Source organism: Myripristis murdjan, chromosome 21 (genome assembly GCF_902150065.1).
Source record: "Myripristis murdjan chromosome 21, fMyrMur1.1, whole genome shotgun sequence".
NCBI lineage: Eukaryota > Metazoa > Chordata > Actinopteri > Holocentriformes > Holocentridae > Myripristis > Myripristis murdjan.
Window position 1 is genome coordinate 27,636,872 of NC_044000.1, and position 16,838 is coordinate 27,653,709.

The window sequence follows — 16,838 nt, forward strand, 5'->3', positions numbered from 1 at the left end:
TCTGAGTTTTTGGTTCCAGAACAGCTGATATGAGTTAGTTTTATCAACTCAGAGTAGTTTCACCCGGAGTTAAGCGCGTGCACCACAGCTATAAAAAGACAGCGTCAATGGAGCCCCGATCTGACGATTCACCATGGCAACGGGGAAGCGTCTGGCTGCGTTTTTCACCCCAGCTGAATTGGAAATCTTAATGCATTCATACAGCGAGTTTGAACATGTTTTTTTTTTTTTTTTTTTTTTAAATAAAAAAAAAAAAAAAAAACTGCAACACCACTGCAGCGGCAAAGGAGAGGGAGATGGCGTGGGAGAACATTGCTGCTCGGGCCAGTGCGCAAGTTTAAATGTAGTCTGTTGCAATCACAATAATATTACAGGGGAAAACTGCTTGAATGGTTGCCTATTCATTTATTTCATTTAGGTGCAATCCCGCGGGGGAGAAGCGCACTTGGCAGCAGCTTAAGATGAAATATAAAAACATTGTTAAAACAGGTAAAACCTTGGCATAAACATCTATGCGCGGTCTTATCTCTCGACGGATATTTAATTCTCTGCGCAGTAACACTGCACCTTCATCCACGGGATCGTTGTCAAAAGGACATGCCATGTTTGAGAAAAAATGTTGCCACCTAACTACTAATGGACTAATAAAGGCCTACTGACTGTTTTTTAGTTATTATTTTTTTTAAAATAACAGATAATACGCCATGCCAAAACTCGCCAGCTGACTGAATGAATGAGGAAGTTAAATACCGTGTGTGGCTGAAAGAGGGTGGACACAGAGAGAAACCCGAGGTTTCATGAGAAAAACCTGGTCCCGACCAGGTTAGTTTCATGGAGTCTGTTACTGCGGTAATTGACCATGAGCTTAAGTTACCTCCCTCTGAGAAACAGGCTAGAGTTATCCCTCTTTCTCTGCTTTGAGTTACCTCCCTTTGTGAAACAGAAAACTCAGAGTTTCCCTCATTTCAGGGTTAACAGACTCAGAGTTTTCACTAAACTTGCTTTGTGAAACGGACCCCAGATCCGTCCCTGAGCGACAGGGGTGAACCCGCCCTCCTCTGTTTCTGATTGGCTAATACCAAGGCTCTGGCTGGCTTTATTGGTTTACAAAAGCGTCAGTTTCATGCCTAACATGATTTCATTGGATAGTCAAAACTGTACCACAACAAAATGCACGTGCAACTTTTTTTTTCCTCTTTCTTTTTTCCCCTCTTTTTCCAACTGACGGAAATCCATCTAGAGACAGAGAACTTTAATCCCTGAGTGCTTAACTGGTTCCAACAAAGAACCGGTTTGCTTTTCCATCAGCCAAGAGCCAAGCGGAGCCAACCTTGATAGCACTGACTTGCTCTTTTCTTTTCGTTAGGATTTTTTGTCGTTCTTGTGGAGTATGCATGTTCTCTCTGTGTCTGCATGAGTTTCCTCCCATAGTCCAAAGACATGAATAGGTCAAATTGCCCCAAGGTGTGAATGTGTGTGTGTGTCTGTCTGCCCTATGATGCACTGGCCAGGGTGTTTCCCTGCCTTCCGCCCAATGAGCGGTGGGATAGGCCCCAGCAGCCCCCATCATTCACTTCTGAAAGTGGGCCAGGTAAAAGGTTTGGTGCAAATTAGTTTAGCTTCTGGGTAAAATCTGGATTTTGGTCTGTCAGCCACATGTGGGCCACATAAGAGCCATTAGGCTTTACCAGAACTCAGCCATAAAGGCATGCTGTATGAGGCCCAGCCATGAGCCATATGAGCTTCTTTGAAGTTGGTACAGCTGCGGTAGAGGTCTGGCCATGTTATGGATCAAATAGCTTGCATATACTTGGGCCAGATATGGGTTGTCATTCACTTCCATAAATGGGACACATCTTTGCTGTTTATTTGGGCCACATTCAAGCCAAAGGAAATTTGCTATTGGGGAAGTCAGACCCACGTCATTACGTCAGCGCAAAATGTGATCACGTGGGTGTGCGAGACGCTCGCTCTGAATCACAATAACAAACATGGACAACAAATGGACGACCCATCGTAGCGATGCAAATACTGCTCGTGTGTTTACAAGCCTACATTGCGGTCCACAGGCAAAAAACGCAATTATTGCTGGCTACCTGTCGTATTCGTGGTCGGAATGAATGGCGACTACATTTAGCTACACGTTTATAGTGTTCGCTGTTCCCATTTGGGTCTGTAACCCCGCCCACCAATGACGTGGTGGGACGCGTCATCAGTTCTTTCTCTGGCCCCTGTTTAGCCCCTGCTCGAAGTTGGTGCTTGCCTGGAACCGATTTGGAACCAGTTTGGCCCGTGCTTGGGCGGTGGAAAAACAAATAACCGGTGCTAAGTCAGGAATCTCTGGCCACCTAACGATTCGATTCGATTACGATTACGATTATGAGGCCAACGATGCGATTATAAAGCAATTATCGATGCATCTTGATGCATATTTTTGTGATGACAAACACAAAAATATGAATTGACATTCTGGGACAGAAAAAAACATTAACATCAAAAACGGCACATTAACATCAAAAACAGGACCACACGGATCACAAACTATAACAAGGAAAATTCCCTAACTTCTGAAAGTAAAAAACACGTTTCTGCTTAGGAGAGAGGCCCTCTGCCCTTCAGACACCTCTTTCTTTAGTAAGCAGAGCTCATCAGATGAAAACAGACCATGCTAATGAAGATTATACCACTGCCATGAGGGTTCATCTTGAAATGTAACGGTAGTTTGTCTCAAGATCAAGTATCTTTAACCTACAGCTATTGGAAGACTGACAGTACAATACTAAAAACTTTGAAATGTGTAATACAATGGTTGTCTTTGTCTGATTAGCTCAGTGGTTTTCAAAGTTTTTGGTTCTTCACCTCTTAAAACAAACCAGTGTCAACTCGTGACCCCTGTCCAGGCTGCACATAAAGAGTGGTGAACAGTCCAGCTAAAGAATGATTAGGCTACCTTTAAGACATTTGCTTGATTATCTTTGCATTTCAAAACTACTGAGTATTTAACACCAAAACAGAGAAGGTTAACATACCAAAATAATTATGATAATTTTGCATTTCAATTTTTTTTTCTTTGGCGTTAATCCTCTTAGATCTTGCACCTCTGAAAATTTTCTAACATCAACAAGGTTGTGAACCGCTGGATTAGCCAAAAAAGTCATCAAGTGCAACTGCAAATATTCTTCAGTGAACAATATACAACATGGTGATACTCAAATTATGATATGGAGTCTGATTTCATTAGGGATTTTTTTTTGCCATTTTACTTGACCTTGCTTGAAGCCTGAGTTTTGATGAATGCTGAAATGTTCTAAATCTTGGCAGTTAAATAAAATGTTTTCTTGTAGCTGTAATTGTTCTTCAGTGGATAATGTATGGTGATGACAGTATGATGACATACACAGTGACTGCATAATGTGTCCTCTTCAGGACAGAGCACACAGAAAATATCACAGTCGCATTTTTACTTGAAACAAAACAAGTTGCGCAAAACTCCAAGCCAGTCATTGCATTCAACTTTCATCTTCTGAGAATTAAGTGATATAAAGATTTTGGAACTGACACAACTGCCGTCACCTCACTCATGAACAGTATACTCACACCCGACAGTTTGTCGCATTTTATTGACATTACCAAACAATACACTACAGATTTTAATGTGAAAGACAATACAACATTATGTTTTTGATGCAACCAAGTTTTTACATGCATGTCTAATTTTTGACAGTTTGAGACCGTACATGATGGGACTTAAAACAGGTTGACATATCAAGACATACACACATGAAGTCACACGCAGTGGATATGGAACAAAAGTCATATCAAATCTCTCAGTAATAAACTCATAAGAACTGCTGAATCCAAAGTTGAGAAGTGCAACAAGATGTGGAGTGCAGGTGCTGACAGCTTTTTGTTTGGTCTCTTTAGAAGAATTTAAACACACAGCCAGGATCTTTATATACGTGAATAAAATGAAACTTGTAGGCATGAAGACAGCAAAAACAAGGCCAAAGACCATGTCATGAATATGTGACATTTCTGTGTGTGATGAACAAGAAAGTTGGGATACAAGATGGTTGCTACAAAACAACTCTGTCGATAGTATTTCCACAAAATTTTAAAGGAATGGTGAAAGACAACAAAACTCCAACTTCTAAAAAAAATAAATATCCAGACAGCTACAATAACTTTTTGTATTTTTCTTTTGGTTACGATCACATTATAATGTAAAGGCTTACAGATACACACATATCTGTCATAAGCCATGACTGTTAAAATTGCATATTCAATACCTCCATACGTATGAATACAAAATATTTGTATGAAATAGTAAAAGACAGAAATTTCATGTGTGTCAGAAATTGTGCCATTAAACAAGGCAGCAAACTTGTACTACCATATATTTCGTTAGCCAGCAAACCACAGAGGATTAGATACATGGGCTCATGCAGATTTCTGTCCACATAAATAATGGCAATTACAACTGCATTGACAAAAATCACTAATATGTAAAACAGCATTGCCAGAATGAAATACAGGTACTTGAAGTTTCCTATGTTCCCATACATAGTCAACACAAATGACACAACCTGTGTTGAGTTTTCCATAGCCACAGTGATGGAACACAAGGTGGACTGATCTGTTTGATTATCTGAGAGTACAACTCTTGATAAAATAATTAATCAATAATTTTAGCTGTGGTTATTCTGTCATTCATCAGATTTTACAGGAAACATACCTGGTACTTTTTACAATCAATGATTTTTTCTATGTGTCTTGTTCTATAAGGAAGAAACGTGAGTGCTTCCTTTAATAAAACAGAAGAAATGAAAGGAACGTAAGGAGCAAAGACAAAGTCGTGTGCGAGGTGATCATCAGGAATCATGCTGGAGATGTGTTTACTTGTCATAAGATCTACATGTTGATATGAGATCATTAACATAAACATCCAGCTTTCAACACAAACATAAATCAGTCAAATCACATGCAAGTTACCTCACAATCTGAGACACGGCAGAAGGAGGAAGGGCTGCAGACAGCTGTGACCCCTCAGGGCAAAGTGAGTACCCTACGCTGTTGCATGTCTGCATTTCCACCTCATCACACTTTAAAAGTACCTATCCCAGCCAAACAGGAAACAAGGCAATATACTGCATCATAATTAAGGATTTCATGTAGGCTATGTTTTGCCTGTGAAATCTGCAAACTTGAAAAGAAATTGTAGTTTCAAGGTGTGGCCAATGATTCCTCTAGTCAATATGTGAAAAACATTACTGACCATTAAATACCAAAAATCGTGTTAACAAAGGCTACAAGGTAGATGGCTTGTGTAAAACCTGTGAGAAAACCGGAAAATTGCATTTTGGGGATGGAAATGAGGGATATGTTTGACTCTCACAAGGCTCCTGTTGGATTACTTGGATTATTTTGTCTCTGAGCCCCAATATGAAAATAAGGTGAAGCTACAGACTGTCAGCTATGAGGTGAGATGCTTTGAATGAACGTTTTCTGTGGACACAGTACTCACTGTAGCCACAGAGGCCCTCCCACCACTGATCTCCCACTATTGAAAGATGGCGGCGTACACACTTGCAGCAGCTCAGTATCTTCCCAGTCAGTGCCTTGCATGGCTGTTTATGTTTATGTATGCATCGTTTCTTGTTTTGTGTACATTCTGTTGGGCAAATAACATCTATAGCCGGCATGATCTCCTTAAGATCGGACTATGTTACGAACAGAGCATTACAAGCGAGTTTCTCCGGCAACACGAGATTCCGGTGGAGTTAGCAAGGAGCCCTGGCTCTCTTATAATCCCAATGGGGAGGAGGCAAAAGCGGCGTAGAGAGAGGAGGCAAAAGCGAGGCTGCAGGGCTGGCGTGCTAGCCAGGCTACAGAGGCAGCCACTCAAACCACTGCTCCCCAGTCTGTTCCCCACGAATGCCAGATCCCTCGTGAACAAGATGGATGAATTGAGGCTACAGACTGCAGCGAGCAACACCGTGAAGGACACCTGCATTCTGCTTATCATGGAGACCTGGCCCTCATTCATCCATCCCGGACTCTGCTATTGAGCTAGCAGGCTACACCGCACAGCGCCATGACAGAACAGTAGACTCTGGTAAAAGCAGACAAGGGGGACTTTGTGTGTACGTGAACAACAGCTGGTGTACTAACACAGTGACTGTAGACAGTCACTGCTTCCAAGACCTGGAGTATGTGATTGTTAAATGCAGGCCTATTTATCTCCCAAGGGAGTTTACTGTAGTCATGATAACAGCTGTTTACATCCCATCGGATGCTAATGCTAACTCAGCTATCCTGACGCTGTGCACGTCATTGCAGGGGATTTTAATTATGCAGACTTAAAGGCAGTCCTCCCTAAATTCCACCAGCATGTTAAGTGTGCTACAAGGGGAACTAACACTCTGGAAAAGCTCTACTCCAACATCAAAGTGGGCTACAGGGCCAGACCACTTCCACACCTGGGCCAGTCTGACCATTTGTCCCTGCTTTTAATCCCTGCATATGCTCCCCTCAAGAAAAATGGACTACCATCACAAAACTGGACCTGGAGGTGTTAACAGACAGTGTGTTACATTAAGAACTGCATAGACACTGTCACAGTGGACAAATGCATCTGGGTCTACCCCAGACATAAACCTGGGATGACCTGGGAGGTCCAGTGGCTGTTAAAGGAGAGGAACACCGCATTCAGGTCTGGTGACAAAGTTCTTTACAGCACAGCGCAAGCTAACCTGAAGAGAACCTGGACAGCAACAACAGCAGGCAGGTGTGGCAGGGAGTCCAGCACCTCACCAACTGCAGGACCAACCTCGGAGCTGCTGAAGGTGACATTGCATTGGTAGAGGAGTTGAACATCTTCTTTGCCTGCTTCGAGGTGTCACTACCAGAGAAAGCATCAAAACACCCCACGGTCCTCAGCAGTGTAAACCTCACAGTAGAGGAGCATGAGGTGAGGTGCACGCTGCAGGCTGTCAACCCAAGGAAAGCTGCTGAACCTGATGGCATCCCGGGACGTGTGCTGAGGGACTGTGCAGACTAGCTGGCTGGAGTCTTTACAAAGATTTTTAAACAGTCCCTGCCACAGTCCACTGTCCCACCCTGCCTGAAGTCCTCTACCATAGTACCCCTTAGGGATGGGCGTGGTTAACCGGCTACCCGACTATCCGAGGCGAGAATTTGCAACTCGGTTATAAATTACTACTCAGTTATCCGCGGCATACAAAAATGCCCAGTCCAGCTTTTGAGCACGAAAAAAACCTCATCACTGAACATATTACTCCTCGCGGCAATATTAGCTATTTTCTGAGTCTGTATGGTTTCCATGGCAACACGAAACGTTTCACTGAAACCCACATCAAAAACCGCTGTCAACTTTGTTCGCCTGCATAATGGACCTTTTTCTTTTTGTCAATTTTGATTTATTTGGCGACCTAAGTTTGGATAAATGGCTGAAGGAGAAGGGAAAGACATAAGAGAAAAAGGAGAGATATGCGAGAGTGACGAGTGAAGAGCTAGATCAGTTGGAGAGTCAGGAAATGAAGCCGGTACGGCCCGGTCACTGCCTTGGGCCGTCAAATGTCTACAAGACTACCTGAGGAACGCCGGGCAAACAGCTGATTTCTCAGCTGTAAGTAAAGAAGAGCTAAACAAGATCCTCCGTGAATTTTATGGAGCTTTAATTTCTATAATAGAGAATGAAATGCGGAGTCAGCACCACGGACAGTACCTGTAAGATTTTCCACAGAGATGTGCAGCTATAACTTTGGTCTTGTAATGTGTTAATGTAATCAGTTATTAATCAGCCTATTAATAGTTTTTAATTTGTTTAGTCTTCATGAGTTGCCTAGGCCATTGATTTAATTAATTTGTCAATTTGTTTGCATCTGTACACTGAAGTGAACATTTAATAAATCAACACATCTGTGAACACTGTCATCTTTATTTCAGAGGTAAATTGATAACAGCCTGAAAAGGTGATTAGCAAAAGCCCCCAAAAGGTGGGGTTGAAATTATATAACTCTGTTCAGCCTTAATGTTACTGCTTACTGTTACTTTTGCTGCTTAGCCACATTAATCGGAGTTGATGTTAAATTGGAGTGACACACCCCCAGCTGAAATAAAACATCTGCTGGTGAGTTTATGAAAAGACAGATGTTTGTTCTGGCGCTGACACTGGAAAGCAGTAGCCTGTATTTAAATATAACTGTTCATTTAAGTTGGTTGTAGATAAAGATCAGCTGTGTTGCTGAGTCGCTGTCACAGCACCTGTTAGATTAAAAATGACTGAGAAGTCGGCACTATAAGTCCATGAAAAAAATATTTTTTTCCAGCGTATATTCAAGTAACAACATGATTGAGCTAGCAAATAAATAATTTAGTCTAGCATCTCGATAGATAACATTTGCGCATGCGCAAATGTAGGCGCATCCACACTGAAGACTGCTTATTCCGTCAGCTTCGTGAACACTGGTTGAGGCCAATTTATTTAATAAATGGATGCAACCATGCACACCAGGCAGCATTTATACATGTTTATTTAATTTACTCGGACATGGATAAAATATGAAAGCAGTCTACCACCAAGATAACAATGACTGTGAAAAAAGTTTTCTCCTCAGTTAAACAGGGGTATATTGATCCCGTACGCAAATCTGATATATGGCCATATATGAACATATATATTAAATAATGGGACATATGAGTTCACATATTTGGACATATATTTCAGGATATGTGTACAAATACTGTATGTGGCGTAAATATTTGGTCTCTGACATAAGGCAACATATATGTGCATATACTGGATTGCATTATTTATTTTCCACATATATTAAGAACTTAAGTGTGAATATGTGGCAGATATATTTGTTTAGCACATATATTTCAGGATATGTGTGCAAATATGTAGCATAAATATTGGGTCTCTGACATAAGGTAACATATGTGTGCATATACTGGATTACATTATTTATTTTCCACATATATTAAGAACTTGAAGTGTGAATATGTGGCAGATGTATTTGTTTTGCACATATATGATGCAATTATGTATACATACATGCATTGTATATTTGGATCATACACCAACTCTCCCGATTCACGCGGGAGACTCCCAATTTTTAACCCTATCTCCCGCAATGCTCCCAGTCAGTAATTTCTCCTGCTAATCACCCGATTTTACAGTGAAGGAAACAACTCAGATTGTGGGCGGTATTGGTCGCAGTATTTTTTCCTTTGGCCTACATTTTAATCATCTTGCACCTCTGAAAATTTTCTAACATCAACAAGGTTGTGAACCACTGGATTAGTCATAAAAGACATCAAGTGCAACTGCAAATATTCTTCAGTGAACAATATACAATATGATGATTCTCAAATTATGATATGTAGTATGACTTCATTATAAGGGATTTTTTTTTTTTTTTGCCATTTTACTTGACCTTCCTTGAAGCCTGAGTTTTGATGGATGCTGAAATGTTCTAAATCTTAGCAGTTAGATAAAAGTGTTTTCTTGTAGCTCTAATTGTTCTTCAGTGGATAATGTATGGTAATGACAGTATGATGATATACACTGTGACTGCATAATGTGCCCTCTTCAGGACAGAGCACACAGACAACATCACAGTCACATTTGTACTTGAAACAAAACAAAGTTGTGTAAAACTCCAAGCCAATCATTGCAGACAACTTTCATGTTCTGAGAATGAACTGATATAAAGATTTTGGAACTGACACAACTGCCATCACCTCACTCATGAACAGTATACTCACACCCAACAGTTTTTTGCATTTTATTGACATTACCAAACAATACACTACAGATGTTAATGTGCAAGACAATACGACATTATAACATTTTTGATGTCACAAAGTTTTTACATGCATGTCTAATTTTTGACAGTTTGAGACCGTACATGATGGGACTTAAAACAGGTTGACATATCAAGACGTACACACATGAAATCACACGCAGTGGATATGGAAAAAAAGTCATATCAAATCTCTCAGTAATAAACTCATAAGAACTGCTGAATCCAAAGTTGAGAAGTGCAACAAGATGTGGAGTGCAGGTGCTGACAGCTTTTTGTTTGGTCTCTTTGGAAGAATTTAAACACACAGCCAGGATCTTTATATATGTGAATAAAATGAAACTTGTAGGCATGAGGACAGCGAAAACAAGGCCAAACACCATGTCATGAATATGTGACATTTCTGTGTGTGATGAACAAGAGAGTTGGGTTACAAGATGGTTGCTACAAAAAACTCTGTCGATAGTATTTCCACAAAGTTTTAAACGAATGGTGAAAGTCAACAAAACTCCAACTTCCACAAATATACATATCCAGACAGCTACAATAATTCCTTGTATTTTTCTTTTGGTTATGATCACATTATAATGTAAAGGCTTACAGATACACACATATCTGTCATAAGCCATGACTGTTAAAAATGAATATTCAATACCTCCGTACGTATGAATACAAAATATTTGTATGAAACAGTAAGAGACAGAAATTTCATGTGTGTCAGATAATATTTGTGCCATTAAACAAGGCAGCAAACTTGTACTACCATATATTTCATTAGCCAGCAAACCACAGAGGATTAGATACATGGGCTCATGCAGATTTCTGTCCACATAAATAATGACAATTACAACTGCATTGACAAAAATCACAAATATGTAAAACAGCATTGCCAGAATGAAATACAGGTACTTGAAGTTTCCTATGTTCCCATACATAGTCAACACAAATGACACAACCTGTGTTGAGTTTTCCATAGCCACAGTGATGGAACACAAGGTGGACTGATCTGTTTGATTATCTGAGAGTACAACTCTTGATAAAATAATTAATCAATAATTTTAGCTGTGGTTGTTCTATCATTCATCAGATTTTTTCTCTGTGTCTTGTTCTATATGGAAGAAATGTGAGTGTTTGCTTTAACAAAACAGAAGCAATGAAAGGAACGTGAAGAGCAAAGACAAAGTCAAGTATGCGAGGTGATCATCAGGAATCATGCTGGAGATGTGTTTACTTGTCATAAGATCTACATGTTGTATGAGATCATTAACATAAACATCCAGCTTTCAACACAAACATAAATCAGTCATATCACATGCAAGTTACCTCACAATCTGAGACACGGCAGAAGGAGGAAGGCCTGCAGACAGCTGTGACCCCCCCTCACCCCACTGAGTCAGAGTGAAGCAGCTGCTGAACTTTTATACATGTAGATAAACACACCTGACAAACACAAGCTGGCCTAAATCCATCTGGCACCAGATTTCAGTATCAAGGGAATTCACAAAAAAGTTTTCACTCCATTCTTTTAGTATTCTACCTATATGAATGATTAATATGCACATCATCCTACATTGAATCAATCTCTGAACATTTGAAAACAGAATTAGTATAAAAAGATCTTTCATCTGTCAGATGAAAAGGGACAGACAATGACATGACTGTCCTGTTCACATCTACAATGATTGGGTCAAGTACAGTAAGGTTACCAGGGATCTCTGTGACTTTCAGGTTGAGACAAGCTCTTGTACAACTACTCTGTACATCTCGCAACCATTATCCTGGATAGAATCACAAATTCACTTTCAAACAACTGTATCAAAAATATGGAAGACAACCCATATGACCCTGTTTAAACAATCTGTATCAACACATTCTATTTAACAATAAACAACAATCCATTTAGAGCAAAAACACAAACAAAAAAAAAGTTTCTCAGGGCAACGTGAGTACCCTACGCTGTTGCATGTCTGCATATCCACCTCATCACACTTTAAAAGTACCTATCCCAGCCAAACAGGAAACAAGGCAATATACTGCATCATAATTAAGGATTTCATGTAGGCTATGTTATGCCTGTGAAATCTGCAAACTTGAAAAGAAATTGTAGTTTCAAGGTGTGGCCAATGATTCCTCTATTCAATATGTGAAAAACATCGCTGACCATTAAATACCAAAAATCGTGTTAACAAAGGCTACAAGGTAGATGGCTTGTGTAAAACCTGTGAGTAAACCGGAAAATTGCATTTTAGGGATGGAAATGAGGGATATGTTTGACTCTCACAAGGCTCCTGTTGGATTACTTGGATTATTTTGTCTCCAAGCCCCAATTTGAAAATAAATTGAAGCTACAGACTGTCAGCTACAAGGTGAGCTGCTTTGAATGAATGTTTTCTGTGGACACAGTACTCACTGTAGCCACAGAGGCCCTCCCACCACTGATTTGAAATTTGGATGTTAATCTGAAGAATGCGACATTTCAGAGATGCTTTGAATGAAGCTGAAGTGATGAGTGGGTGAAGAGGAGGAAGAGGAGGAACTCATTTAGGCCCATACAGAAATTTGGGAAGGTAAAACACAGCAGTAAAAACAAGGTGGCTGGAAATTGTACTTTGGACACAAGACCCACATTGATGACTCTCAAATTTTACTGCAATAAAATTCAGGGAATATTGCTCAATGCTACTTTAAGCCTGTGTAAAATTACCGTCCTGTGCCAAAGGCTAAGGAGCAATTTATATTGTAATGTTTTCAGTATGACAGTCATTTTATTACAATGATTTACTTGACGTTCCTTGAAGCCTGAGTTTTGATGAATGCTGAAATGTTCTAAATCTTAGCAGTTAAATAAAAGTGTTTTCTTGTAGCTGTAATTGTTCTTCAGTGGATGATGTTTGGTGATGACAGTATGATGACATTAGGCCTGTTTCCACCAAAATGTTCCTGGTAGTATTTGGGGGGCAGGAGCTGCTACAGGATCGTCCTCTCGCTCGGCCTTCTCACCTGCCGTGTCTCCACTGAGAGGGCCGAGTAGGAGGAAGGTTCCTGTAAAGTTACTGGGCGGTTACGCAACCATGACCGGGGCATCAAAATGCGTGTTGTTAAAAAAGCCTGTTGTTAGCGTTAGCTTACAATACAATACAACACAATACAACTTTATTTGTATAGCACATTTAAAAGAACCACAGGGGTAGTGAAAGTGCTGCACAATAAGACACAGATAAAACATTTAAAGACAAGAAAAAAGAACAAGACAAGTCCACTAAAGCTAACGTTAGCGTCCCTAAAATGCCGGCTAAAAAGCCTGTTGTAAGCGTTAGCTAATGTCCGCTAAAGCTAATGTTAGCATCCCTAAAAATGCCGGATAAAAAGTGTGTTGTTCGTGTTAGCAGAGCCCGTCTACAACAAGCCTTGCCACTCTCCATTAACCCCCGTTGTATCAAACTTGGTTGCAGTTCCACCATAATTCCACTGGGGGTGATCGCGGGCGAGTGCAGAATGAATGGGGCTCTATGGAGCTAAACGGCTAAATTTGTCTCTTACTCCTGTTTATGGTTGAAAAATCGCAAATACTGTTGTAGTTTCTGAAAGTTCAATATGGATTATAGGTTAAAAGTGAAATTAGCGAGAACTTATATCCTTTCAGTTTCCTACAGTTTGGGCTGTTGTTGGCCATAACACGCTAGCATTTGCTAATGAATGCTGATTGGTCAGTGACGGACTGCGGCTGTTTACGACTAGAGTGCCTGTAGAGAGAGAGTGGCGCCACTGGAAGCTCAAAAAGCTTGCCGATCACGTGGTCTATGTAGCCCCCAAAAGTTCCAGGAAGTGTTCGGCGGACAATAGAAAGCAATACGAATACTACGATAATCAGTAAAAAATGATGTGCAATATTTTTTATAGTTGTGTTAATTGATTTGAACTATGTTAAATTTACTAAACCTGTATGGTCGTCTACAGCAATGTAAATCGTAATATTTTCTCATTTTATCTCTCAGATTTGATTTTTTTTTATTTCAATTCATTGCATATATATGGATTTCTATCAATGTTAACTATCCCAAACTTACTCTCTACATATTATACATAATTAATCACACACACGGACTGTTTTTCCAAATGCACTTAATAACAAAATGAATTCCTTTACAACAGCATAGAACTCTAATAGATCAGCATGTCTAGCCATGTGTTGTCTCTGCTGTCCTTGAATACAGTCTTCACCATGGTATGCTGTGCTGCATGGGGATGCTCCAATCGTTCAGAGAAAGGCATGCGCATGTATGGCTTCCCCAAAGACAGGCACAGGAGGAAAATATGGATGGCTAAAGTCAGCAGGAGAAATATGACCACCTTAATTGATTGTGAAAACAAAAAAAAAATATGTGAGGTAATCATATTCAAACAATGCATTGCACATTTTCAAAGACCACACCATAGGGAAGTTTAATATTTTTTAATTAAAACAGAACATAGAACAGAGAAAATAACACAAAAGCCATGGAGCTTCCTAACGCTGTGGGTGTGTTGGAGAAGGAAGCTCTGGCACTCTCCAACAAGCTTCCATCATGCTGTGGAGGAAAAGAAAAAATCATCCGGAGGTTGCAGATTCAAGCAAAAAACAAACAAACAAACAAACAAACAAAAAAAAAAACCCAAAACAAAACAACAAAATGACAAGAAAAAAAATCACATCACTGCTTCTTGACCACACAGCACCTAGTGTAGGTAACTGCTATTAACTGCACTATTCCACAAAATAGCTCACTTTCTAGTTATTATGTAAAATGAGCTGTGTTATTATTGGCCTGTATAGTGTTAAGTGTGTGCAACGCGGTGGTAATAAGACACATTATGACCCACAGTCCAGAATCAATATCTTCATATCGAGTGCTTTGCCCATCATTCCGCAGCCTCAATAATAAATTAAAATTAAGTAGAAGTACAATAGTTCTCTCTACATATTAACATCGCTATCAACAGCGTTGGATGAAGTTATACTTAACAATAGAATTTGCATTTATAAGCCTGCGGCATGTGTTGCTATCATTATCCAGTGTGCTAGCCTAAACTTTTATCGGTTTATATTCTCTAAATCTACTAATCAAAGCGGTGACAATCCGTTAACATACTTAATTACTCGTGTCAATTTGATTTCGATTTCTCTTAAGGAGGACTTTTCCATCAAAGTTGATATTTGTGTGTACAGAGAATGTCTAATATAGCACAGGCGGGCTCTCTCGAGTGTCTCCGTCTGCTCTCCGGAGACGGGCTCTGGAAATCGCCATAAAGCAGCACCTCTCAATGTGTGACGTCATCACACTTTTTGAACGGCTTTTTAGAACAGATAGGTGAACTTAAAAAATCCAATATTCAGCTGAGTGTATTTTTTTAGCCCCAACTTTTGAAAACAGTTGTCAAGTAATTTAATTACTTGACAAAAAATTATTTCCAGAGAAAAGTGGATTTTTAGGGGTGTAGCCCCATAGACTCCCATTCATTCTGCACTCGCCCGCGAGCGCCCTCACATGGACAGAGACGTGTTTCCGGAAGTTAGACGAGAGTGCCACTTCTCCCCATATTAGAGATTCTCTGGTGTTAGCTAACGTTAGCTAGCACGTTAGCGTTAGCTTGGTACTGTTGGCCGTGTTGCTAGGGATGCCAATGTTGGCTAAAGCTAACGCTAGCGTCTGGCTATTTTGTTGCTTTCTGTTGACACCACATCGCGCCGTGAAGCCCCACATAGGAGTTTTTCGGGGCTGCTCAGAGTCCCTACCCCGAGGCAGGGCCGTTTTTTAGCCCCTGTAAAAGTTCAGGAACTCTCTCCTTTGGGGTGGTTCTGGTGGTGGAGACACGCGACAACGGCCACAGCCCCGTAAAATTACCCCGAAGTTCTGGCGGTGGAAACGGGCCTATACACTGTGACTGCATAATATGTCCTCTTCAGGATAGAGCACACAGAAAACATCACAGTCACATTTTTACTTGTAACAAAACAAGTTGCGCAAAACTCCAAGCCAATGATTGCATTCAACTTTCATGTTCTGACAATGAACTGATATAAAGATTTTGGAACTGACACAACTGCCATCACCTCACTCATAAAAAGTACAGATAGATAGATAGATAGATAGTTAGATAGATTTTTATTGTCATTGCACAATCATATATGTATAATAATGCAACGAAATTTTGGTTGCCATGGCGGCGCGCATAGACGCAGCGGCTACAGCTCTCCACTCTCGGTGCCGTATTATATGTTTTTGTATGTGTGAATGGTTGTGCTTTTAGCTTAAAACACCACCTTATGTTGGACAATGTACGCGTACAGTCGTCAGCACCTTTTGAGCTTGGGATTGTGCTGCGAGGTACCATTTTCGCTGGACTTTCAACGCTACCAGGACATTCCGGAGGATGCCGTTAGAACACCGGGGTCTCCGTGGATAGTTCTTCCCAGTGACAAGTCCAGGAGGAAACGTAAACAAGCAAAGGAAACAACAGTTATCAGGACCTTTTGAGCTTGGGATTGCGCTGCGGGATGCCAATTTCACCGGACTTTCGTTGCTGCCAGGACATTCCGGAGGACGCCGAGGCTGCAGGGCTGGCGCGTTGACACGGCTGAAAGGACAGCCCTTTGGGCCGCCGCCTCCCAGCATTTTCCAGCGCCAGGTCCATGGCGAACACGGGATGACGAACTGTGCTTGCACATCCAACAAGAGTTTCTGTGACTGTTGCATTTTTTCTGATATCAGAGACATGGCTGCAGCCATCTATTACTGGACTTGGCTATTCAACTAGAAAGATGCACGATGCTTTCTATTCTCCCCTGCACCGAAAGGACTGAGCCCTAATTTCGTTGCATTATTATACGCATATGATTGTGCAATGACAAAACAAATCTATCTATCTATCTATCTATCTATCTATCTATCTATACTCACACCCCTGACATTTTTTTTTGCATTTTATTGACAATACACTACAGATTTTAATGTGCAAGACAATACAACA

At 40.5% G+C, this 16,838-nt stretch overlaps 2 protein-coding genes across 2 annotated transcripts; both read right to left on the minus strand.

The window, feature by feature from the left end:
* Nucleotides 1-3,673: 3,673 nt before the first annotated feature.
* On the minus strand, nt 3,674-4,604 carry LOC115379527 (olfactory receptor 10A6-like). Its single transcript, XM_030080233.1, is given in 4 exon segments — nt 3,674-4,084; nt 4,086-4,163; nt 4,165-4,358; nt 4,361-4,604. Coding segments are annotated over 4 exon segments (927 nt in total).
* Nucleotides 4,605-9,868: 5,264 nt separating this feature from the next.
* On the minus strand, nt 9,869-10,804 carry LOC115379528 (olfactory receptor 142-like). Its single transcript, XM_030080234.1, has one exon. The coding sequence runs from the start codon at nt 10,802-10,804 to the stop codon at nt 9,869-9,871; it is 936 nt and encodes a 311-aa protein (XP_029936094.1).
* Nucleotides 10,805-16,838: the final 6,034 nt, after the last annotated feature.